Source organism: Ruditapes philippinarum, unplaced genomic scaffold (genome assembly GCF_026571515.1).
Source record: "Ruditapes philippinarum isolate M1 unplaced genomic scaffold, ASM2657151v2 ctg1642_1_1_1_1, whole genome shotgun sequence".
NCBI lineage: Eukaryota > Metazoa > Mollusca > Bivalvia > Venerida > Veneridae > Ruditapes > Ruditapes philippinarum.
The window spans coordinates 98,528-123,919 of NW_026861943.1; the positions used below are offsets into that span (position 1 = coordinate 98,528).

Genomic DNA, 25,392 nt, shown 5'->3' on the forward strand with positions numbered 1-25,392 from the left:
TCAAATAATTCAAATATTGCTTGACATATTCAATTGAAATTTAAAATACTTTTTTATAGTAACAATGTACATCAGTTTGCAAAATTGCATAACTCTGCCTGCAATATTTGCAGAATTATTTGCCCCTTTGAAACTTAGAAATTTTGGTTAAAAGTTAAATGTCTTCAAAGATTTTTACTTGAAACTTCACACATGCACTTAGGGTCATAATTGGAGGGTCAATTAATTGTATGTCACTGACCAAGTTCCATAACTATCTTGCATAAAGGCTGATTCATATCCCCTTTTCCACTTAGTCTCTTGGTTAATGTTTACATGCAAGTTTTACATATCTCAATAACTATTAAAGATATGTATTTAAAACTTCACATATGCATTTAGGGTCATAATTGTAGGTCACTGACAAAGATCCATAATTCTATCTTGCATTTAGGCTGATTTTTCTCCCCTTTTTCAACTTAGAAATTCATCGTAGGGTTTTGCTTGTAAGCTGTTATCTCAATAACTACTGAAGGGTTTGTGCCTTTATTGGGACACTTTTATGCATTCATAATAATAAATCAGTGATTTACTTGATAAAACATCTGAATAACAAGCCTTTGAACCTTTTCTGTCAAATTTATGTATTCATAGGTGATTAGTATTATTATACTCAATAAAACACCCTTGTGACATTACCTTCCGAATAGTCAAGCCAATACTGTATAATTAGACTCTCTCTAAGGCCTATAACATGAATTTATAAAAAAAAATTAGCCCTTTTGTGAACTTAAAAAATTGAACATTATCAAGGCTCCTTTACTATCAAGCACTAAGAAAAGTCGAGCGTGCTGTCCTACGACAGCTCTTGTTATACATTGAATTAACTAATTTTAACATCAAACTTGGACATATATCATTAAGCTGTTGACATTGTGTTCCTATTTATATCTTAAACTGATGTTACATCTTACTTTTTAATCTTAATATTTTTATTAAGCCTTCTTTTATAGTTTAATTTAAACACATATATTTGTAGATGAACTTGAAATGATTTATGTTATGTACAATGTTACAGGTAATGTTTGAAGCTGTTAGAGGAAATGGCTACCGTGGAGACATTGCTTTAGATGACATCACATTTGTCACTCAGTCCTGTACCCTGACTCCTGCTAATGCCAGTCCATCACTTGCAGCAACACCAGCACCAGGAAGTACCATGGCTCCTATCGTTATTCCTAATGGTTTCACATGCAACTTTGACTCGAACATTTGTAGTTGGACACAAGATAAAACTGATAATTTTGACTGGACTAGACAGAGACAGGGAACTGCATCAGGAAACACTGGGCCTAGTAGAGATCACACAAGTGGTCAGTTACTTTATATTGTTACTTATAACTAGGTGGCACCTTTGGTCAAATTAATCTCATTCAGACTATATTCTTAAGTATTTCTTCTGTTAGCAACATGTATGTGGAATTTATAATATTAATGCACTTTTTTTATAGACAAGTTCATTAAGAAAAACAAACACCAGCAATGTTAAAATGCATTCATTAAAGCACAGGAAAAAGATCCATTCAAAAAAATGAGGTCAGATGTTCAACAGCTATATCAACTCTGTGTAGAGAAACCAAAATTCAATATATAGTCATAATTGTAGCATAAATTTTCAGATATTTTAGTGAAATAATGTTATTTGATTTAGGAAATATTCCTTAAAGAACAAAATGCAACAATAAATATTTATGGCTATGCATACTTTATTATTTATGATGCAGAAAACATTATTATTTGTTCATGCTTATATTCTTAATGGTATATAAGACAGGGTAAACAAATTGTTTAAGTCCATGTTTCAATGAAAATCATTGTTAGAAAAATCACGACCATAACTTTAAAAAATATTTAACTATGCATTGAGTATGAAATTTGTAGTGTTTACATTAAATGTTAAAAGACATGTCTTTACTATCTTTTCAGCTTCTTTCATAATTGTAAGCAAATGTAACCAACAAATGTTGTTTTTTGTGTTTTTATACCCCCACAAACGAAGTTTAGGGGGGGTATATAGGAGTCAGCTTGTCGGTCCGTCGGTCGGTCCACATCATGGTTTCCGGACGATAACTAGAGTTTGGAATGAGGTATTGTAATCAAACTTGGTATATAGCAACCTTATGTGGAAACTCCGGTTGGTATTGCATTTGGACCCCCTGGGGTCAAGGTCAAGGTCACCGTTACTAAAAATAGAAAAATGGTTTCCGGACAATAACTAGAGTTAGGAATGAGATATTGTTATCAAACTTTGCGTATAGCAAGCTTATATGAAGACCTGGGTTGGTATTGCATTTAGGCCCCCAGGCCCCGTGTTCACAAAGAAAAGATCAGGATCAGGATCAGTTGATCCTGATTTTATTTTCATTGTTTTATAAACTAACACTGATCGTATTATGCTAGAATTAAATGGTAAAAAAATGAAATATAAATAATTTCTTATTTGCAAAGAAAGAAACCTATTTTGGGATAAAATCGACAAAAAAACAAAACAAATACAAAAATAATCGGATCAAAATGAGGATCAATTTTAGGATCACGATCAAAATTTGGATCAACTGTAAAATACCCATATCTTGTAAAATTAACAATAAATTAATTCTAAAGTTTCATAAACATGCTATTTCAGGTCCAGTTTTATCAAGTTATTACTGTAAAATTAATCTCTAAGGATAAATAATGGAGAATATTTCAGTTTTTAAATTTGATCCTGATCTTGATCCTGATCCTTAAATCTTTGTGAACACGGGGCCTGGGGTCAAGGTCAAGGTCATGGTTACTAAAAATAGAAAAATGGTTTCTGGACAATAACTTGAGTTAGGAATGAGATATTGTAATCAAACTTGGTGTATAGCAAGCTTATATGAAGATCTGGGTTGGTATTGCATTTGGACACACTGGGGTCAAGGTCAAGGTCACCGTTATTAAAAATAGAAAAATGGTTTCCGGACAATAACTAGAGTTTGGAATGAGGTATTGTAATCAAACTTGGTATATAGCAACCTTATGTGGAAACTCCGGTTGGTATTGCATTTGGACCCCCTGGGGTCAAGGTCAAGGTCACCGTTACTAAAAATAGAAAAATGGTTTCCGGACAATAACTAGAGTTAGGAATGAGATATTGTAATCAAACGTGGTGTATAGCAAGCTTATATGAAGACCTGGGTTGTTATTGTTTTTGGACCCCCTGGGGTCAAGGTCAAGGTCACCGTTACTAAAAATAGAAAAATGGTTTCCGGACAAAAACTAGAGTTAGGAATGAGATATTGTTATCAAACTTGGTGTATAGCAAGCTTATATGCAGACCTGGGTTGGACCTGGGTTGGTATTGCATTTGGACCCCCTGGGGTCAAGGTCAAGGTCACCGTTACTAAAAATAGAAAAATGGTTTCTGGACAATAACTAGAGTTAGGAATGAGATATTGTAATCAAACTTGGTGTATAGCAAGCTTATATGAAGACCTGGGTTGTTATTGTTTTTGGACCCCCTGGGGTCAAGGTCAAGGTCACCATTACTAAAAATAGAAAAATGGTTTCCGGACAAAAACTAGAGTTAGGAATGAGATATTGTTATCAAACTTGGTGTATAGCAAGCTTATATGAAGACCTGGGTTGGTATTGTTTTTGGACCCCCTGGGGTCAAGGTCAAGGTCACCGTAACTAAAAATAGAAAAATGGTTTCCGGACAATAACTAGAGTTAGGAATGAGATATTGTAATCAAACTTTGTGAAAAGCAAGCTTATTTGGAGACCCCAGTTGGGATTACAATTAATTGAAATATTTCTTTGTACACAGTTGATAGTTTGTGTTGAAATTTTTCTTCAGACTACTTATTTTTCAAAAAGTTGCTGGTGGGGGTATTAATCACCTTCAGTGATAGGTCTAGTTTGTTGTTGTTTTTTGTTGTTGTTTTTTGTTGTTGTTTTTTAGCAATTTACTATTTACCTTTATTACACATGTTTGCCTTAACAACATTTCATATCAATTTGATTATTTTACAGGAAGTGGATATTACATGTATATTGAGACATCAAGTCCAAGAAGACCTGGTGATATGGCTAGACTTATCAGTCCTCAGATCAATGGTGCATCACAGATGTGCTTGAAATTCTGGTACCACATGTATGGTACCCATATCAAGAGTCTTAACATCTACCTGTCTCAGAATAAGACATTAGGAACTGCGGTATGGACAAGAAGTGGTAACCAAGGTAACAAATGGATACAAGGAAGTTTCCAGATTGCAGGAGGCAGTGCCACTTCACAAGCTACTAATGTAAGAAAAACATTTGTTATATTCTTATAAATGAAATATGGATGAAATGAAATGTGTTTTTTTTTCATTTTCCATATTTTCACTGTAAAAATTTATTTTCACTGCAGTGAAACATATTTTCCGTATTTTCGCTCAGGTGTCTTGCCAGAGTACTTTCTATTAAATTTTGCAAGTACACAAAATTTAAGGGAAAGTCTTTCAAATTGTAATGTCAAAAAAAACAGTCAAATGTATTTAAGTAACAGAAAATTCAAGTTTTTTTCTATAAATACATGATTTATTTTCATCTTGTGGCATGAAAATTACCACATTTCAGTCGTGGCCACTTATGAAATATTTATTTTCATACCACTTAATCATATTAAATCATGTATTTATAGAAAAAAGTTGAGTATCCTCTATTCATTATTTAAAATATTGCATTTTGACATAATGATTCTGTGTAAATATCTTTCATGACAATTTGTTAAAGATAAGTTATTATGACTAGAACAATGTTTGTAACATTTTAAGCTTATTTAAAATAAAAGTAATGGTGTTAATTGATATTTTATGATTTCAAGCTTTTGTATTTGCATCTATTTCACAACAATTATAGAAATATGTGAAAGAATAGTATTTTCAACACCAGAGTAAAAAGGTTTTCATGTATGAAACTGATCATTGTTATTGTGAATTTTAGGTTGTGATAGAAGGTGTACGAGGTACCAGTTACCTTGGTGATATAGCAATTGATGATGTGTCTCTTACAAGTGGCCAGTGCACAGGTAACTTTTCTTTATGATTCCCATTTTAACAAGTATAATATCATGATCCTGACAAGAAAGTCATTAAAAAGCAGCTGGACATGTCCATGCCAACAGTCATGCCCTAAGAGGGTTAATTTTGAAGCACAAAGTGGTGATAATTTACCTCCTAGCAATTTCCAAGCAGTTTTAGCAAAAGATTTTTGAGGGGAAGGAAGGTCTCTGTATGGTAGCCAATAAGAGAATGTACAGTAGCCTGTAGAGGTAGCCCTGAAAAGGGCTGTTATACCAACTAATAGCTTACCTGTCAAACGGGGGAATTGAGAAGAATTGTTCCATGAGCTTATGATGCACATTTTGTATTTAGTGTATACCCATTCTCAGAAGCTTACAAAGTGTCATGTTGTTTTTGTTCATTATGGTCAATGTATTACAATAAATTGAAATTCTTCAGGACTAAGAGAATATAAGTATATCACATTGGATATAAGGAAGACTCGTTTATTATGAGGTCAAGAAATATTATAAATATTACCTTAGTTCATTGACATCATTGGACAGCATTATATTTTTATTGCATCACTTTAGTTTAATTATGTGTATCTTTTCTATCATGCAATTACATTTTCTTCTATTGTAACACTATAGGATCAATAACTTCTCCTGCAAATTGTAAATTTGAGTCAGCCACCCTGTGTAACTACATACAAGATAAGACAGATAGATTTGACTGGTCATGGCAGGCAGGTAGCACCAGATCTACAAATACTGGACCGGCTAGTGATCATACATATGGAACAGGAACAGGTATTTATGGTCTTTCATAAATATGACCACAACAAACATATAATTGCGAACCTTTTTTATGGCAGGTAAAAAGTCAACTTTCAATCCATAGAAAGTATTAGTTTTGTCAATTAAGTACCATTTTCTTCTAAGCATTATTTCTTTGCATAATGAGCTTGTTTTATATCTGAATGCTTCAGTATGGTTTTTTATGTATTTTAAGGCCATTATGTATACACGGAAGCATCAGCACCAAGAAGAAGAGGTGATATAGCCAGACTGTGGACACCAGCTCTTACATTAACCAACGGTGGATGTATATCTTTCTGGTATCATATGTATGGAAGAAATATGGGTACCCTTAATGTATATGCAGTTCGTAACACCACTAACCCAACACTTGGAAATCCTTTATGGTCACGAAATGGAACAGCTGGTAACATCTGGTTACAACAGTTTGTCAGACTGCCATCAATGTCCAATTTCAATGTAAGAAATTTTTATAGAAGTACATTGCTTGAAATCATTATAAGATATGTAAACATTTAAATTTAACATTGTGTAGGAACTTAAAGTTAAAAGGTCAGTAATAGTAAACTTGTTTCTAAAGTCAAACTTTATTAACAACAAAGCAAAGAGATGATATTAAGTTTAAGAGTAACATGTGTTGTATGTTGTAATTCAGGTTGTATTTGAGGGTGTTCTAGGAAATGGACCATACTCTGACATGGCTATAGATGATGTTAAAATGCTCTCCTCTTGTCCACCCCCAGGTAACTAGACTCAACTTCATTCATGTTTTGATACATTTGTTATTTTAAACTTATACAATATAAATCATTTACATGCTAATGGGCAAGATTTATTTGATAGTTAAAATAAGTTAATGATAATGGAAACAATTATGATGTTAGTAAAGTGAAGACTGGGATGCACATTACCTTAAAGTTACAATAGTTAGACAGTGACAGAAGGAGAAACATAGGAAGGAAGGCAAAACTTGAAGGAAATACAGTAGAAGAAAGCACTTGATTGCATAGTGTATTCAGTGTGGATAAAAACACAGTACAAAAAGAAGCAGTAGCAGAAGAAAGGCATATTGGTATAAGGCACAGTTGAAGAGGAACAGGATGAAATTGAGGGACATTGAAAGAAAAACAGGAGGAAATGGAGGGACAGTGAAAGAGAAACAGCATGAAATGGAGGGACATTGAAAAAAACAGCATGAAATGGAGAGACAGAGAAACATAAACAGAATGAAATGGAGGGACAGTGAAAGAAAAACAACATGAAATGGAGGGACATTGAAAGAAATACAGGATGAAATGGAGGGACAGTGAAAGAGAAACAGGGTGAAATGGAGGGACAGTGAAATAAAAACAGGATTAAATGGAGAAATCGTGAAAGAGAAACAACATGAAATGGAGGGACATTGATATGAAATGGAGGGGCAGTGAAAGAGAAACAGCATGAAATGGAGGGACAGTTAAAGAAAAACAACATGAAATGGAGGGACAGTTAAAGAAAAACAAAGCATGAAATGGAGGGACATTGAAAGAAAAACAGAATGAAATGGAGGGACATTGAAAGAGAAAAAACATAAAATGGAGGGACAGTGAAAGAGAAAAAGCATAAGAAATGATGAGAATGAGCAGCAGGATGGATAGATAACAGAAATACAGCTACGCAAGATCCAAAATTGCATTTACAGAGGAAAAGATGTCAATATTGATACAGTAGATATTATAAATATAAGAAGAGATTTTGGTAAAGCATTTGTTGCAATACATTTGTGGAGTGATAATTGTATGTAATGATAATGATATATTTTGGAAGAAATGTTTGGAACTTTTGTTTCAGCTGTCATGATGCTTTCTTGTGTTTTTCAGATTAAGAAAGCATTATAACAGTTGTAATAAAAGTTTTTTTATCAAAGACTCGGGTACAGGAAGTGAAAAAATTATGTTAATAACCCCAGAGAAGTTCAGAAAAGGTTGCAGTGATCTTGTGAACCAGAGATGTGCATCAGTTTCTAGTCATTTTCATGATACTGACTTTCCTAGTTAACATGCCATGATGCAGTTTCTTTCTTCTTATGAAACTAGTTCTTATTAAAGCTTTAAACAAATAGTATGCACAATGATTTTATTCAAACTTTTATACTAGTTGAATAAAATAAGTAATGGTTCAGTTTTAATGGCAGATATTGAATATGGAATATCTTGATTATTAAACCAATGTAAAACAATAGGTCAAAGCTATTTTCAAGACAGTATTATTTTCTGTAATACATTTTAGGAGATTGTAACTTTGAAATGGGACTCTGTAGCTGGAGAAATTCAAAGACTGATAACTTTGACTGGGTGATCATGAATGCCAACTCTACAACTTCCAGTCTGCGCCCATCAGGGGATCATACATTTGGTGCTAGACAAGGTAAGAAATGATTTTTTACGTGAATTTATTATACCCCCACAAACGAAGTTTAGGGGGGGTATATAGGAGTCATTATACCCCCACAAACGAAGTTTAGGGGGGGTATATAGGAGTCAGCTTGTCGGTCGGTCGGTCCGTCGGTCCGTCGGTCGGTCCACATCATGGTTTCCGGACGATAACTAGAGTTTGGAATGAGGTATTGTAATCAAACTTGGTATATAGCAACCTTATGTGAAAACTCCGGTTGGTATTGCATATGGACCCCCTGGGGTCAAGGTCAAGGTCACTGTTACTAAAAATAGAAAAATGGTTTCTGGACAATAACTACAGTTAGGAATGAGATATTGTTATCAAACTTGGTGTATAGCAAGCTTATATGAAGACCTGGGTTGGTATTGCATTTGGACCCCCTGGGGTCAAGGTCAAGGTCACCGTTATTAAATATAAATAAATTGGTTTCCGGACAATAACTCGAGTTAGGACAAAATAGAGTTAAGAATGAGATATAGTAATCAAACTGTATGGCAAGCTAATATGAAGACCCCGGTTAGTATTGCATTTGGACCCTCTGGGGTCAAGGTCACCGTTTCTCAAAGTAGAAAAATGGTTTCCGGACAATAACTAGAGTTAGGAATGAGATATTGTTATCAAACTTGGTGTATAGCAAGCTTACATTAAGACCTGACTTGGTATTGCATTTGGACCCCCTGGGGTCAAGGTCAAGGTCACCGTTACTAAAAATAGAAAAATGGTTTCCGGACAATAACTAGAGTTAGGAATGAGATATTGTTATCAAACTTGTTGTATAGCAAGCTTATATGAAGACCTGGCTTGGTATTGCATTTGGACCCCCTGGGGTCAAGGTCAAGGTCACCGTTATTTAATGGTTTCCGGACAATAACTAAAATTAGGAATGAGATATTGTTATCAAACTTGGTGTATAGCAAGCTTATATAGTGACCTGGGTTAGTATTGCATTTGGACCCCCTGGGGTCAAGGTCAAGGTCACTGTTACTAAAAATAGAAAAATCTCTGGACAATAACTAGAGTTAGGAATGAGATATTGTTATCAAACTTGGGGTATAGCAAGCTGATATGAAGACTTGGGTTGGTATTGCATTTGGGCCCACTGGGGTCAAGGTCACTGTTACTAAAAATAGAAAAATGGTTTTCTGACAATAACTTGAGTTAGGAATGAGATATTGTAATCAAATTTGGTGTATAGCAAGCTTATATGATGACCTTGGTTGGTATTGCTTTTGGACCCCCTAGGGTCAAGGTGTTACTAAAAATAGAAAAATGGTTTCCGGATAATAACTAGAGTTAGAAATGAGATATTGTATTCAACTTTTGTGAAAAGCAAGCTTATTTAGAGACCCCAGTAGGGATTACAATTAATTGAAATATTTCTTTGTACACAGTTGATAGTTTGTGTTCAAATTTTTCTTCAGACTACTTATTTTTCAAAAAGTCAAAGTTGCTGGTGGGGGTATTAATCACCTTCAGTGATAGGTCTAGTTGGAGTTCAAATGCAATTGATAAATGGTAGTTTACACTGTCTTAGATTGACATAATTCTTTTTTATTTACGTTGATGATTAAATGCAACTGCTCTTTCGTTCAAAATATATGTTTTTATGAATCTGTGATAATGTCAGTAAGTTTAGAATGGAATATAACTACTTCTAAAAACCACATGACTCATTTTGTCCCTCAAAATATTGATATTAGTGAAAGGATGTGACTTAATTTATGTAAGGATATTCTTTACATACTAGTGATAGTGTTTCTTTATCTTGTATTTTAATCATACTTGATTGAACTCTTATTTCACATATAATTCATTTGAGCAGCGTCACGACAAAACCAACATAATGCGTTTGCGACCAGCATGGATCCAGACCAGCCTGCGCGTCCGCACAGTCTGATCAGGATCCATGCTGTTCGCTTACAAACTCTATTACAAATAGAGAAACTGATAGCAAACAGCATGGCTCCTGATCAGACTGTGCGGACACGCAGGTTGGTCTGGATCCATTCTGGTCGCAAAACGCATTACATTGGTTTTGTCATGACCCGGCTCATTTTATTTTGGTTTTATCTAACAGGACGCTACTTATATATCGGAGATGGTAGTATTACTACCCCTGGTTCCCATGCTGACTTGCTGGGTCCATCAATGCCAGCAACCAGCTCAAGTGGTGCATGTGTTAGATTCTGGTTTATTTTCTATGGAACAACAAGTATTGGAAGTTTGTCAGCTTGGGTTATGCAGGTACATTTTAAGTTCATATTTTACCTATATTAAAGAACTTCTGTGCAATAGCAACATATTAAGCAATATATTTTAAGATGGAAAAATCATTAAAGGTACAAAATTTTAAAAATTTAAAGCCACAACACATGAATGAAGTAAGTAATGATGATAATAAATACAAAGCACTATACTAAAACAGAAAGCTGTTTTTCTTTACAGATTATCTCTCATAACCAGGCACATGTCTTTTTGAATTATAATGAATAAGAAGTCAAGCTTAAATGCTAGCTTAACTACATGTTTGAGGTGTTATAATAATATATATATAATCCTTTTTGTGGATGCAATTTTAGTTTTTGCTGTATGTATATCACATACCTATCAATCACAGAAAATGTCTGTATCATTATAGGGATCTCAACAATCAAACGCTTGGAAATTATATAACCAACCTTCAAAAGCAAAAGGACAATGGACACAGGGTCAGTTCCCGGTTTTAAACCGAAACAATTACCAGATTATGTTCCAGTTCACGAGGACAGCTTCTTCTCGAGGATATGTTACCATTGACGACATAACAATTACCACAGGAAAATGTCAAAGTAAGCAACAATAATATGCAAACATTTTAAATTTATATGCAAACATTTTAACTAAAGATAATAGATATAATAGTTTTCTACTGACATTATATTGCTGTTTTTTGTTTCATTTATTCAACATTAAGCAGCTATAGAAAAAAATTGAAATACTTACAAATGTGGAATTTTGCCTTTCATATGGGATATATTTTACTTCAAAGTAAATGGCATTTCTCATTCACAATCGTTCATTAAAAAAATATAATATATTGGGTATATTTAACTTTATATATCTCATTGTCGGGATACAATCAGAGAAGGTAATTGACTTAACATGTTCGTGTTACATTTTACGTCCTGTGAAATCATGATTTAAAACTAAATGTTTACTCTATTTATCCATAGACTTCAGATATCAATTACAATAAGAAAGTTAAGGAGTTTATAACAATTTTGATAAAAAAAACATGTATAGGATTCAACTTATGTCAATACTCAGTAAAAATGTAATAATTTTATTTCAGCAAGCCCAGTAGATGCTATGACAGGTACCCAGACAACCGCTTTTCCCACAAGTTCAACTTTAGTGACTGCTACACCAGGTAAAACTGTGGCACATTATTTTGTCTAGAAAAAATGTAGAATGAATAATTAATTTTGCATATGGAGAATTTTAAACAAGTCTCGATGAAAATTTTTTAATAATGGTGAGTATTTGCTCAAAAGTTTTGTCGTTTAAATATAAAAAAAAACAAATTACAATATAATGCAGTTATTATTTATGAATGATCTTTTGAAATAATTGAAAGATTTAAAATACGCTTATTTGTTTTTGTTTTTTTTTAATTTTTCATTGAAATTTAGTAAATGGATTCATTCTAATAGGGTATGAAAAAGGTTATGAAAATTTGTTAATAGCAAATGATTAGGAAAGTTGTATTTAATATTTCAGCCCCATCTAAATATGACTGTAATTTTGAGAATGGTCTTTGTACATGGACACAGGCCCAGGACGATCAGTTTGATTGGACTCTACAGACAGGCAGAACCGGGTCTGCCAATACTGGTCCTTCCTTTGATCATACTATGGGTCAAAATGGTAAGTTCTCAGTTTTCTCATTGTCTTTCTGAATTATTGTATTTTTTTCTTATGTTAGAATTTTCAGTTTTTCATAAATTATAGTGTACATATAACTTAATTGTAAGTTAATACAGATTTTTCTTATTTCTTTTGAATTATAAAACTGTAGTTGAAACATAAGATTTTAGGGTGGTTATATTTTGGCCTTTTGAATTACACTTGTGAGTAAATATTAGTGTAACTTGTGAATTTATACTTGATTTCAAATGTTATGTTGGTAAAAAGAATATCTGCTTCTGAATCTATTACTGATTCATAATATTGAGATATTTTTTGTCAAACAAAATACACTTTAGTGAGATTTAGTATAGACAGCTGACAGCTTTGATCTATAATAGTCAAGGATATATGGATGTTTTATGGATATTTAAATTTCAGGCCGTGGACACTATATCTTTATTGAGGCATCAAGTCCAAGGAGAATGAATGACACAGCTCGCATTTTATCTGCACCAGTGACAGACACCACAACAAAATGCTTACATTTCTGGTATCATATGTACGGTACTCATGTTAACACCCTTAATGTTTACTTGAAGTCAGGCAGTTCTCTAGGTTCACCAGTATGGAGTCATACAGGCACATTGTCCAACAAGTGGTACAATGCTAACATTAATATACAGGTAAAGGATGTAACCTTGTTATTTTTGCAGTTGAAACTATTCCATATTGTTTTTAACAGCTTTTAACAGCATTTTGAATTTTCAAATTAAGTTATCTATGGACAGGTATGATTGTTTACTGGTAAAATAGAAATTTTGCATAAACTAATGACAGCTAACAATCAATGTTCATTATAAGAAGTCACATTTTTTATATAAACAAAGTAGAATCTCAGGGCTATTGCAAATTGTTCTTCAATTTTTCCATTTATTTGTTTTATATAGGGAACCAAACAGTACATTTTTCCATTTATTTGTTTTATATAGGGAACCAAACAGTATATTTTTCCATTTATTTGTTTTATATAGGGAACCAAACAGTATATTTTTCCATTTATTTGTTTTATATAGGGAACCAAACAGTATATTTTTCGAATTTATTTGTTTTATATAGGGAACCAAACAGTATATTTTTCCATTTATTTGTTTTATATAGGGAACCAAACAGTAAATTTTTCCATTTATTTGTTTTAAATAGGGAACCAAACAGTATATTTTTCCATTTATTTGTTTTATATAGGGAACCAGACAGTACAATATAGTGTTTGAAGGTGTGAGAGGTACCAGTTATAGAGGAGATATTGGTCTAGATGATATCTCTGTTACCACTGGATCTTGTTCTGGTATGTATTAACTGAGAATAAAACAACCTGAAGGATTAAGTAAATCTGAAAATAAAAATTTATCAGCTAGGGATTGTAATACTTTGCAAGCCCTTACTGATAACTGGCTGGCCCTGTTACTAATTCATGATTTTCACAACACACTTAAAATGTCTTCACTATTGTTATGTCTTGTTATATATGTCAGTGTCGTCATCAGATATTTTTAAGAAATCTTAATGAAATACAAAGTAAAATAAAATCAAAGAAACGATTAAATATGCTAAAGAAATCAGTAAGGGTCCATCTCCATCTTTATATCACTAATATAACGTTAGTTAACTGCATAAATATAAGTTCAGTCTCATGAAAAATTAGGAATTGTCACAGGCCATGGCTGAAAAAAGAATGTGTGATTATAAAATTTAAATTGCAAAATAATAAACAACATTTTTTAAACCTGATTGGGCCCAAATTTCCCAAATTTTTCCAAATTTTGTCTGGTGAGTGTTCTTATATTTGAAAAATAAATGTTTTTTTAAATTTTTTAAAAAATTAAAGATGGTCTGTTTTTAAAAATTTTCACTTAAAAAACCAAATTTTGGGAAAATTTCAATTGAAACATAAATTGCTAAAAAACATTGTACTTTGTATTTTTCAAATTGTGTTCCCACCAATTTTTTCCTATATGTGTAATTTTGGTTTGTTGATAATGGGAATTTTTTTTTAAACATAATAAAAAAATTTTTCTAACATAAATTTTTTTCAGGGAGCGCTCAACATTTTCATTTGAATCAAGAAGAATATGTAACTAAAAAGAAAAGAAAAGGGGACAAAATGTTTTTTGTTGGACATGGAAATAGGATCTTTACAACGGTTTTCTACAGGCATTTTGGGAACCCTTTTCGGTTTTTTTTTCAATAAACTTTTTTTTCCCGGCTTTTCCAAAAAGGATTGATAAATTTTGGTGCGGATTTTTTAAATTTCCCAATTTTTCTTAAGGTTTGGGAAAAATTAAATTTTCCTTTTAAAATTTCAAGTTAAGATTTTCCTTTTTTAAAATTCCCTTTTCAATTAATAAAGGTTAGCTTTTTTTTAAAAAAGGGGAATTTGTTAAAACCCCCTTTTTTCTTGAAAACATTTAAATTTTAAAACCCGGTTTTTTTTCAAACCCCTTTTTGACCAAATTTTTTGGTTTTTTGGGAACGGGTTTATTTAAACATGGGGTTCGGTTTTTAAAATTAAATTGGGCATTAAACTGTATTTTTTTAATTTTTTTGGCATTTTGAAAATTTATTTTTTTGAAAAGGAAATTTTGTTTTTTCCCCCTTGAAGTTTAATTAGGGGGTGCCCTTTAAAGGGATTACTTTCTAAAGTTCTTATCTTTTTTTTGGAAAAAGGTCCCAAAAATTTGTTAAAATTTTGAAGTGGGTTTCTTCCTCCACTTCGGTTTTTTTCAAATGAGTTTAATTTTTTTTTAAATTTTGGTAAAAAATGATTTTTAAAAAATTTGATTTTTTAATAAAAAAACAAAAGGCCCTTGGGTTTTTTTAAAAATTTTAATTTTAAAATTAAAAATTAATAAAGTTTTTTGGCCCCGGAAAAAAAAGGGTTTTGAAAAATGAAAAAAGATTTTTTAAAATATTTTTTAGGGCTTTCGGGGTTTTTAATTTTATATTGGGGCTTTTCTGCACCAAGGGGTAAGGGGACAAAAAAGCTAGAATATTTTCTCCCCCCAGCCAGAAACCCACTGGTTTCCTGTGTATATTTTTTAAATAAAAGTAGGGTAACAGTGGGCACATTTAAAATGTTTATGCTAAACCGGAAATCCCAAATTGGTTCCCCAATACGTCAAAAAAGGTAACCAGGGTAACAAATGGTTAAAGGCCCGGGTTTCCCCGGTAAAATCAACATTTACTTGGCGGGTTTTAAAGTGAATATTTTAAAACCATAAAATATTTGCCCATATTTTAAAGGCCATTTGGTTTTTAAAAAAAAAGGGGAAAATTTTTAAACTTTTTAGATTTTTTTAAATCTTGTCTCCCAAATTGTTGGGGGGGTTTTATTTTTTTTCACATTTAAATTGGCCGGGAGAGTAAAATTTTAAATTGTTGAAAAGATGTCTTACCCAACTCTTTGGTAGGTATTTACTGGCTGTGAAAATGTTTTTGTACTTCTTCTATAGAATACTATCAAACCAAATGGAAAAAAACTCTAATGCTGTTTTCTTGTGGATAAAGTTATAGATATCACCAAATATTTTAAACAGTATATACATTGCCATTTCCAAGTTTTTCATAATAATTGTATGATTTTGTGTCACCAGTTAACATTTGAGGGAATACGTGGCACAGGAGTCAGAAGTGACATTGCTATTGATGATGTGACAATTACTAATGGTGCCTGTATTGGGGATGATGGATCATGTAATTTTGAGAAGGATACTTGCTCCTGGAGAAATACACGAACAGGGGACGATTTTGATTGGCTTCGAAAACAAGGGCACACTGGCAGCAGTGGAACAGGCCCCTCAAAATGATCACACAATTGGGACTTTCCTTGGTATGTAAAACTAGGCAATTTTCTGTGTAGTTTTCAATGAATTCAGTGAAAGTAATACCGTATAAACAGTTTAACTTAAATACATTTATATGTAATTTCTTGATTTTTAATTATCTCCTCAACTTTTACTTGAACATGGCAAAAAAAAAACAACAGAAAAAAACCCAAAAAAACGAGCTAATTAAGCCTTCAAAATTTTTTATAAATTCCATATTTATTCTTAGATTTTCTGTTTAGATTTCTTTAAGTAAGCTTTAAAAATTTTATTGATGCAATATCCAATGATATAATATTGAGCATATTCTAGCAGTATTTTTTAAAATTTGTTTCCTGTATTTTAGGGCACTACATGTATATTGAGAGTCAGAGACATATTTTAACAGTATTTTTTATTCTGTTTTCTGTATTTTAGGGCACTACATGTATATGAGACTTAAATATTGAAAAAGTTTTTTTAAGGTCAATTTGGGGTTTTAATTTGGGAAACCTACCTTTTTTACCCAAAGGGGAAAAAAATTAGCTTTTAAAAAAAGGACATTTCCCTTTTACCCAAAACCCCCCTTTTTTCAGGTTTCTTTAAAGGTTTTAAGAGGAAACCCCCTTTTCCCAAATAAAAAGGAAATAGGGTTTTAGAATTTCCCTTTTCACCAAATTAACCTTCCTGTAATTTGGGGGTTAGGAAAATTATTGGGAATTTTTTTTAGATAAATTTTTAAACCCTTTGGGGGAAATTTTATAAATTTATTTAGGAAATTTTTAGTTAAAGTAAAATTTAAAATTTTTAAAAAGAAAAAAGGGGAACCCCCGGGATTTAAAAGGTAAAAAAAAAAATTTTTAATTTTTTAAATAAATAAAGGGGGATTTAAACAAAATTTATATCGGGTTTTTTTTAAAAAAGAAATTATATTTAAAAAAAATTTTGAAAAAAATTTCCAAATTTTTTGCCCTTAACCCCAGGAAGTTAAGTTAAAAGGTTTTAACCTTTTAATTTTGGTAATTTTTTTTAAATTTTTTTGAAAAATTTTAAAATTCCCGGGAAAAAAAAGCAGGGGGGGTCTAAAATTTTTCCAAAGAAAAAGTGGAACCCTACATTTTTGCCCTTTTTGGGAAAAAAAACCCTTTAAAAATTTTAAAATTCCTCCGGGGAAAAAAGCCCCTTTTTAAAATTCCCTTTGAAATTTAAAAAATTTTTTAAACTATTTTTTTAATTTAGGGATTTTAATTTTAAACAAGGGGAAAAAAATTGCCCACGTCAATTAATTATTATTTTTGACCAAATTGCCTTTTTAAATAGAAAAAAAAAAACCCAAAAAACTTTCAAACAACCAAAGGCCTTTTTTTAGCTTATTTTACCTAAGAAATTGTTTAACTGGGCTTATCTAAAGGGGCCTTTCGGCACCCCTGGGTTACGGGACCCAAAAGCTGATCATACCACAGGCCCGGAAAAGGTAAAGTTGATTTTATAAAAAATTTTTGTAGAAATGTGAAAATGTTTTATTTCTCATTATTAAAAAGGGCTTAAAAAACTCTAAAAAACAGTGATTGAAATAAAAACAAAAAAAATGGATCGCCGAAAATTTTTTAGTCAATTAAATTTTTTTTAATCAAGAAAACCCTTTTTTTGTTTTTTTTTTCAAACAAAGCAAAAGGGAAAGGGCCCAAAAAAAGAAAAACCCTTTTAAAACCATATTTAATCAATCTGTAAAAAATTTTAGTTTCATTGTTCTTGAAAATTTTCTGTTTATTTTTTAAAAAAATTAGTGGTTTTTAAAGGGGTTTCCCCGTTAAAAAATGAACCCTTTTGTACAAAAAAAATTTTTTTTAGATAAAGGGGTGGTAAAATCTATGTTTTTAAAACCCCATCAAAGGAAACCTAATGATTTAAAACTCGGCTTTGTCTGGGACAAGTTCCCCCCAGAAAAAGCTTTCTTTTTCTGAAAATTTGGTACCATATGATGGACCCCCCCTGTTAAAGCACTCAACATCTCAAAAAAGGGACTTGTTTATAAAACTTTTTAAACCCTTTTTTAAAGTTGAAACCTTTTTTTAACATAAAAATTTGCTAATTAAAAACCCTTTAAAAACACAATTTTAATTTATAATTTTTTTTTTTGGGGTTTCAAAGATTAAGAACAGATTTAGGGGCATTTATTTAAAAATTTTTTTAAATTTAAAATTGATTTTTTTTTTTTTTTTGTTATCCTAAAAATCTTAAATATAAAGTAAGAAAATTACAAAACCCGTATTGTTCATGAAAACCCAAATAAATGTTTAAATCACTATTATGTTTAAAATTTTTTTAAAGGGATTTGAAAGGGTTTCCTTTTATGATTTAATTTGGTTATAGACCAAAAAACTCTGGGATCACCAAACTGGGACTAAACTAGGCACACAAAGGGGAACCAAAGGAAATCTGGACCGTTAATATCCCAGCAAACTACTTTCAAAAATACAATGTTGCCTTGAAGGGGTTGTTGGCCTGGTTACCCCGGTATTAGGGGTTTATTTATTAACATATGGTTTTCCCGGGGCTTGTCCAAATTTAAAAGGGAAAAAAATTTTTTTCATGTTCCAAAAAGTTTTGGGCATGTAAACAAGGGGGTTTAGAGAAAAAAAATCCCCTGCCCAACCCAAATACCCAAAAACATTTTGTATTAAATAAGCTTTTAATTTTTTAATGATTTTTTAAAAAAAAAAAAAAAAAAAATACTATATGATTTCGATAAAATTTTCGAAAAAAATAAAAATATTCACAAAATGGGTTTGGGTTGATCTGTTTTTTTAAATGTTATAAAAAAAATAAATTAATTTTTAAAAAAAATTTTGTTTTTATTTTAGAAAAAAAAGAAAAACACCTTTTTAAAAGGAATTTTACTTTTTTGTATTTTTATCCCAAAAAAAAATTTTTTGAAAGCAAAAGGAGAATATTTTTAATTGAATTTTGTTTTTAATCTTCCCCTTGGGAAAAAAAAAACCCGGGGGGAAAAGGGGTCAATTTAAATCGGATTGATTTTTGATTTCAACACAGCGAACTTCGTTTCCACCTCAAATTTTTAACCGGTTCCATTTAAGTCACGAATTTAAATAAAAACGTTAAAAATGAAAATTTTTGTTTTGAAATTTCAAATGGTAAAAAAGAAAAAATTAAATCAGCCCGGTTTTTATTTTTTAATTAAAAAATGAAAAAGGGGCTCTAATTAATCCTTCAAAACCTTAAGTAACCAAAAATGACAATTAAATTCCCGGAAAACATTTATTTACAAAAAATTTTTTTTTTTTAAAAAAGGGGTTTCTTTTAAAACCAAATTTTTTTAAGAAAATTTTCCCTTATAAAATTAAAGGATCATTTAATTAAATTAGCGAAAGGACTTTTCATTATTAAAAGTTTATTAAAAATTTAGCCCTTTCTTTTTGCAAAAAATTTTTTGGGACTTTTCCAAAAATTAATAAATTTTGGTAATCAAATTTTTTAAATTTTAAAAAAAAAAGTTTCCCAAATTTAAGAAAGGAGTGGGGGATTTATGGTAAAAATATTATTTGTTTCAGGGGGAAAGTGTTGCTCATTTGACACTGATCTTTGTGGATGGGCTCAGAGTAAATCGGGATTTTTTTGATTGGCCCACAGAAAAGGGGTTTCCCAAACCTTCGTCTAGGGGAAAAACCGGGTTCCCACTAACGATCACACACAAAAAAACCGCTCAGGTAAATTTTTTATTTTTTTTTTTAATTGATTTTTTCACATGCAGAAAATAAAAGAAATACTGCAGAAGAATGACTCTCTACTAAAAATGTAGGGACTCTAGGATCAATCCTTGGCACTACCACTTAAATAACCATATGACAATAATCAGATGACACTTTATAACAAAACTATGACTTGTGATAAAAGTGTGTTACTCAAAACCAATTATTGAAGAACCTACACATAGATTAAAGATCATAATTTTATAGCTTACTTATCATCATGAAAACAGCGTTTCAGTGGGGATAATTTAAATAATTATTCAGGTCCTTTACCTTTTGGCTTTCTTTAAATTCCTTTTGAAACTGTCAGTTATCAAATATGGGTATATCAAGGATGTAAAAATAGAAATAAGAAGGCTGTTTAAACCATAGAAAATTCATTGAAAGTGAAATTATTTTTTTATAGGTTCCTACATATATATTGAATCAAGTTCACAAGCAAGACGACCAGCGGCAGAAGGCGTGGCTAGTCAGTCGTCAGATTGGCTTTACCTCGCCACAGTGTCTGAACTTTTACTACAATATGAATGGTAAAAACATATAGGTTTAGCCTGAATGGTTATGTAAAGACTGGAAAAGCTATGTTACCTTCAGCCCCAGTCTGGTCACTCTCTGGACCTCAGGGACCACAATGGGCATTTAGGTCAGGCTACAGTGAGAGCTAAAACATAACCTTAAACAGGGTAAAATATTAAAATTATATACACCTGTTACTGTTATTGGGGACATGGTACACACATGTATATTTTGTATTCAAGTTATGGTACACATTAAGTGATTCATTTTAATGAGATAATGTGCTGAGATTGTATTAGTAATGAAAATTTTATTATGTGTTACATACTCCAATGACATGCCCATACAGTAATGATAATGCACTGCTTTTCCAGTTTTAGAGTTCTATTCAATGCAAAAACGTGTTACTATTCTATGTATTTTTGTGTAAGTGGAAGGAATAAAGTCAGTGTTTATATATGTTGAGGTGGGGGTTTGTGGTAGAAGAAACAATCAGTTTCTATATTTATTCACTCACGGGGTATTAGAAGCCCCTGAGTGTTTTTATTTTAAAAGACTGTAGGAAAAAAAAACAAAAAATAAGAAAAATGCCCAAAAGAGAAATTTTTTGGTCGGGCCCTTTTAAGGGGAAATTCCCTTTAAACCTATAAAAAGAGAATTTGATTTTTTTTTTAAATTTTTTTTCCCCACATATAAGTATTTTTTTAAAGATTGTTTTTTAAAGGGTGTGATGGGGAAATGGTTTACCGGGGTTTGATATATCTATAGATGATATCAGTAGAAAAAACTCGCATTTTTAAACTACCAGGTAATATAAAATGGGGCCGGGGCCCTGGGAAAAAACCAACATAAGGGGTTTTGCGACCAGCATGGACCCAGACCAGCCTGCGCTTTGGGGATCCATGTTTGTTCGCTTAAAAACCCCCTTAAAAACAAGAAAGGGGAAAATGTTTAGCGAACACATGGATCCTGATCAGGTTGCGCGGATGCGAAAGGCTGGTCGGGAAATCCTTTGTTTGGTTTCGCAAACCCTTTTATTTTGGGTTTTTTAAATGGCTCAAATTTATTCATTTTTAATTTTTCATTGTTTTGGAGATTACTTGGGAATTACTTTTCTTTCGTGCTAGGGGTTTAAACATTTTTAAACTGGAATATTGAATTTTTTGATCTGTAGTAAAAAATTTTAGTTGTTTTTAAAATCACTCAAAAAAACCCCAGGGTTTTAAACTTTTTTTTTTTTGGGTTTTGAAAACCTTAATAAATTTTTAAATTACGGGTAATATCATTTATAAAACATAAAAGGGTAAAATAAAACATAAGTAAAATTTAATTATAAATCTTTTGAAAAAAATTTAAAGAAAAAGGGGTCAATGACTTTTGAAAATCTCTATCCCTTTTACAAAAAAAACAAGGGTGGTAACTAATTGATCACAGTGCTCCCCTGTAGTAGCAGAAATTATCTTCCTTGATAGAACTACAGACAACACAAATTTTAATAACTGTTAACTTCAGATTTAACCACTTAATTGAATATGATTATCCTTTCAGTTATGGTTCAACATATTTATACATTGTATCTTATATAGAATAGAAATGTTGTCATCCTTTGACAGCATTCTTACTTTGTCAATGATTCTTTTAATATGAACTTGACATACCAAAATCATTTTCAGGAAATTGTGATTTTGAGGGGGGGCTGTGTACATGGACTAACCCAGGTGGTATAGATAATTTTGACTGGGTACTGGGACGTGGTTCAACAGCTTCACAACTTACAGGACCATCTACTGATCATACTGTTGGAAATGCAACTGGTAAACTATTGTTAACTGGTACTTTTAATATATAGAGGATATTGAATGAGTGTAAGTTCCATACTGAATTTGTTGCACGAGTTGTATAAAATTATATTATGCGAGCCTCTGGCGAGCATAATATTATTTTATTTAACGAGTGCAATAAATTCAGTATGGAACTTACACGAATTTAATATTCTATTTATCACATACCCAAAATAAAGACCGTTTAAAGTGCAATAACAGCCATTTTTCAGTATAACGCTAACATTTAGCGCTCTTTACACTATGTTTGTATAACGATATTGATGTCACGTCAAAATATATGCACGGCCGTGCAATACCATATTTACGGATTCGCAAAATCGGCACGGGTGTGTGATAAATAGAAAAGGAAAACTTCATGTAAACGTTTTTTAACAACATATATGTGTGTTGATTTTGCCTTCATTCATATGACATGCATGTTATGAAATAATTACTTACTTTAAGGTACAAATTATTTTTGTTACAGTGTCTCACAAGATACTTCAACTTGATTGTAAAGTAAACTATCATAAAAAGACACATTCAAATACAATTGTATCTCAAATCTCCATGGTCTAACATTTTCACTATGAGCATTTTAAAATTTCACAGTTCTTGAGAACTTGTTTGTGTACTGTTTGATATTGCTGAATTATTTATGAATAAATTTATTGTTACTTTTATATAGGACAATATGTATTTATTGAGGCATCAGCTCCAAGAAAACCTGGAGATAAAGCTGATCTTAAAAGTTTAAAGTTTGCCCCTACCCAGCCTAAATGTGTGAATTTCTGGTTCAACATGCATGGTAGTAACCTCGGAAGCCTTAGTGTGAAAGTGGTACCAGCTAATAATACCAACAGTAGTACAACAATATGGCAGTTAGGACAAGACATGGGCACAGCATGGATCAATGGACAAGTTGCCTTCTCAAGCAAAGTGCCATTCTATGTGAGAATCTACAGTCTTGAATTATAATCATTGCAAAATTTCTGTAAATTGGTTTTTCTTTAAAATTTTCATAGTATAACAGTGTTTATTAGTCTTTCAAATCCATATCAATGAATTAGGCCTTTGAATATTTTCTTTATTCTGATTATTGTTCTCATACTTTGAATTAATTACTAGATTTGTAAGAACTTATTCGTAACTAAAAATCCAAATATATATTTGATCATGTTTAATATTGAAAACCTTTAACTAAGAATTAAGAGTTAACCCCTTTTGGTAATGAAGTTATGAAATTGTTTCTGATTTTTTTGTAGATTGTATTTGAAGCTGTGAGAGGCAATGGTTACCAAGGTGACATCGCTCTTTGGGTTTATATATTTATTTTACAAACTCACCCTGCCTTTGGGAAGTTTTAAAGCTCAGTTATAAATTTAAACCCACTACTAAAAAAGGAAAAGTTGCTTACTGGGAAAAGAAATTTTTTTAGGTGTTACAAATTGAGTGCATTTTCTAAAACCTTTAATAACCTTTTAAATACAAACCCCGCCCTCATTTGGCCAAAACCATTCAGTTTTTTCTTAGTTTATCTTTAGCGTTGTTGTCCTAGCTACAACAATTTTTTTTCCTTGGGATTAGCATCTTTCTGTTCAAAAAGAAAAATGTAAAGTAAAATAAAGGGAAAAAAAAGATATTAAAATGAAAAGAATTTTTAATAGGGGTTAAAAAATTTTTAAAAAATAAAAAAAATTTCCAAAAAGATGTTTTTTAGATTTTTTATAATTTTAAAATAAAAAATCTATTAAAAATAGAAATGTATATTGAGAAAAGATGTAAAGATCATTTCTTGATTTTTGGCTTTTTAGAAAAGAATAAGTTGTGATATAATATCATCCAAATTAATGATAATGTAATGATAAATTGATATTTTTTCCAGTTCAACCACCAACAGCAGCCACATCAGCAATGCAAACAACCTACTATCCATCAACTGGATCCACTACCCCACCCACATGTAATATATCAATTATGTTTATCATTTATTTAGCAGTAGATATAAGACTTGGCATGATAAAAAAATGCAATTTTAGGAATATAATAATTATACCATTACTGTATTCTATACACAGTATTTATGTATGTTTTATAAATCAGTAATCCACTCAAAAGCATAAAATAAAAACTTTTGTGCAAAAAGATAAGCATTTTTAAAGCATAAGATCAGAGGTGTCTGTAAGGTTTTTTAGACCTTTCATTATTTAATACATGTATATACTGTTTGTACTAAAAAGAGTCAGATTGAAAGGTAAATTTTCTTACAGTGCCCCCATCTAGACTGGACTGTACATTTGAGAGAGATTTCTGTCAGTGGGCACAATCTAAAGATGATAAATTTGACTGGACAAGGGCCACTGGTCCTACTTCATCAGGACAGACAGGACCTTCAGTAGATCACACACTTGGAACAGGTTTGTAACTGTTATATAATTATAATGATATATATTTATCATAATTTTGTCCTGAAATTTAAATTAAGGGGTCGGTGCCAGTATTTTCTTTTAATTGATAATTGTTTATAGCAGCAATCTGCCAGAAAACTCCTGGGCATTTTCCTGTATACTATAATGTGTATCTTTATGCATTAAAGTTTTATGTAACTAAGTGAGTGTTCATCAGCATTAATAAGCTTTAGAATGAATGTTTAGTTAATTATTAAATTTGAATTATTTATATAATTTAAATGATTGAAATCAATGTAAGTGTTGAAATTTTTCACCATCTTTTTTCTACTTCAGCTCAAGGTCATTATGCTTTCATTGAGACATCAAGTCCAAGACGACTTAATGATACTGCTAGACTTAACAGTCCATCTATTCCTCCACGTGCCAACGCTCAATGCCTGAGATTCTGGTACCACATGTATGGACCCGATGTCAACACACTAAATGTATATGCCAAATTTGGGAGACAGATTGGAACTCCAGTCTGGAGCCATACTGGAACTATCAACAATCAGTGGCATTTCCAAACTGTTGATATAACAAGTACACAAGGAGCTTCCTTCCAGGTAAAGTGGGAATTTATCTATTGAGAAAGCCTTGTTAATAGTTGGTCAATTGTGAAAATTTGTGAAAGTTGTAAATGTATCATAGATCTAAGTTAGTATTTTTATTAAGAAGCTTTAATAATAGATATAGAAATTATCATGACATATAAAGTTACAATTACATTTGTACAGATTAAAAAACAGCAACATGTAAATGATAGGAAGAAAA

General features: G+C 31.5%; 1 protein-coding gene across 1 annotated transcript in view; it reads left to right on the plus strand.

The window, feature by feature from the left end:
- The window catches only part of LOC132717438 (MAM and LDL-receptor class A domain-containing protein 2-like), a 149,806-nt gene that overhangs the window by 46,323 nt on the left and 78,091 nt on the right, over positions 1-25,392 (plus strand). The window contains 22 exon segments of the mRNA XM_060700908.1: positions 1,058-1,352; positions 4,039-4,313; positions 4,996-5,080; positions 5,708-5,866; positions 6,069-6,334; positions 6,531-6,618; positions 8,144-8,281; positions 10,389-10,555; positions 10,950-11,139; positions 11,643-11,720; positions 12,071-12,217; positions 12,638-12,882; positions 13,442-13,544; positions 15,749-16,050; positions 16,052-16,085; positions 22,019-22,159; positions 22,857-23,119; positions 23,434-23,487; positions 23,929-23,932; positions 24,054-24,131; positions 24,439-24,585; positions 24,913-25,184. Of these exon segments, the coding sequence (XP_060556891.1) occupies positions 1,058-1,352; positions 4,039-4,313; positions 4,996-5,080; positions 5,708-5,866; positions 6,069-6,334; positions 6,531-6,618; positions 8,144-8,281; positions 10,389-10,555; positions 10,950-11,139; positions 11,643-11,720; positions 12,071-12,217; positions 12,638-12,882; positions 13,442-13,544; positions 15,749-16,050; positions 16,052-16,085; positions 22,019-22,159; positions 22,857-23,119; positions 23,434-23,487; positions 23,929-23,932; positions 24,054-24,131; positions 24,439-24,585; positions 24,913-25,184 (3,531 nt within the window).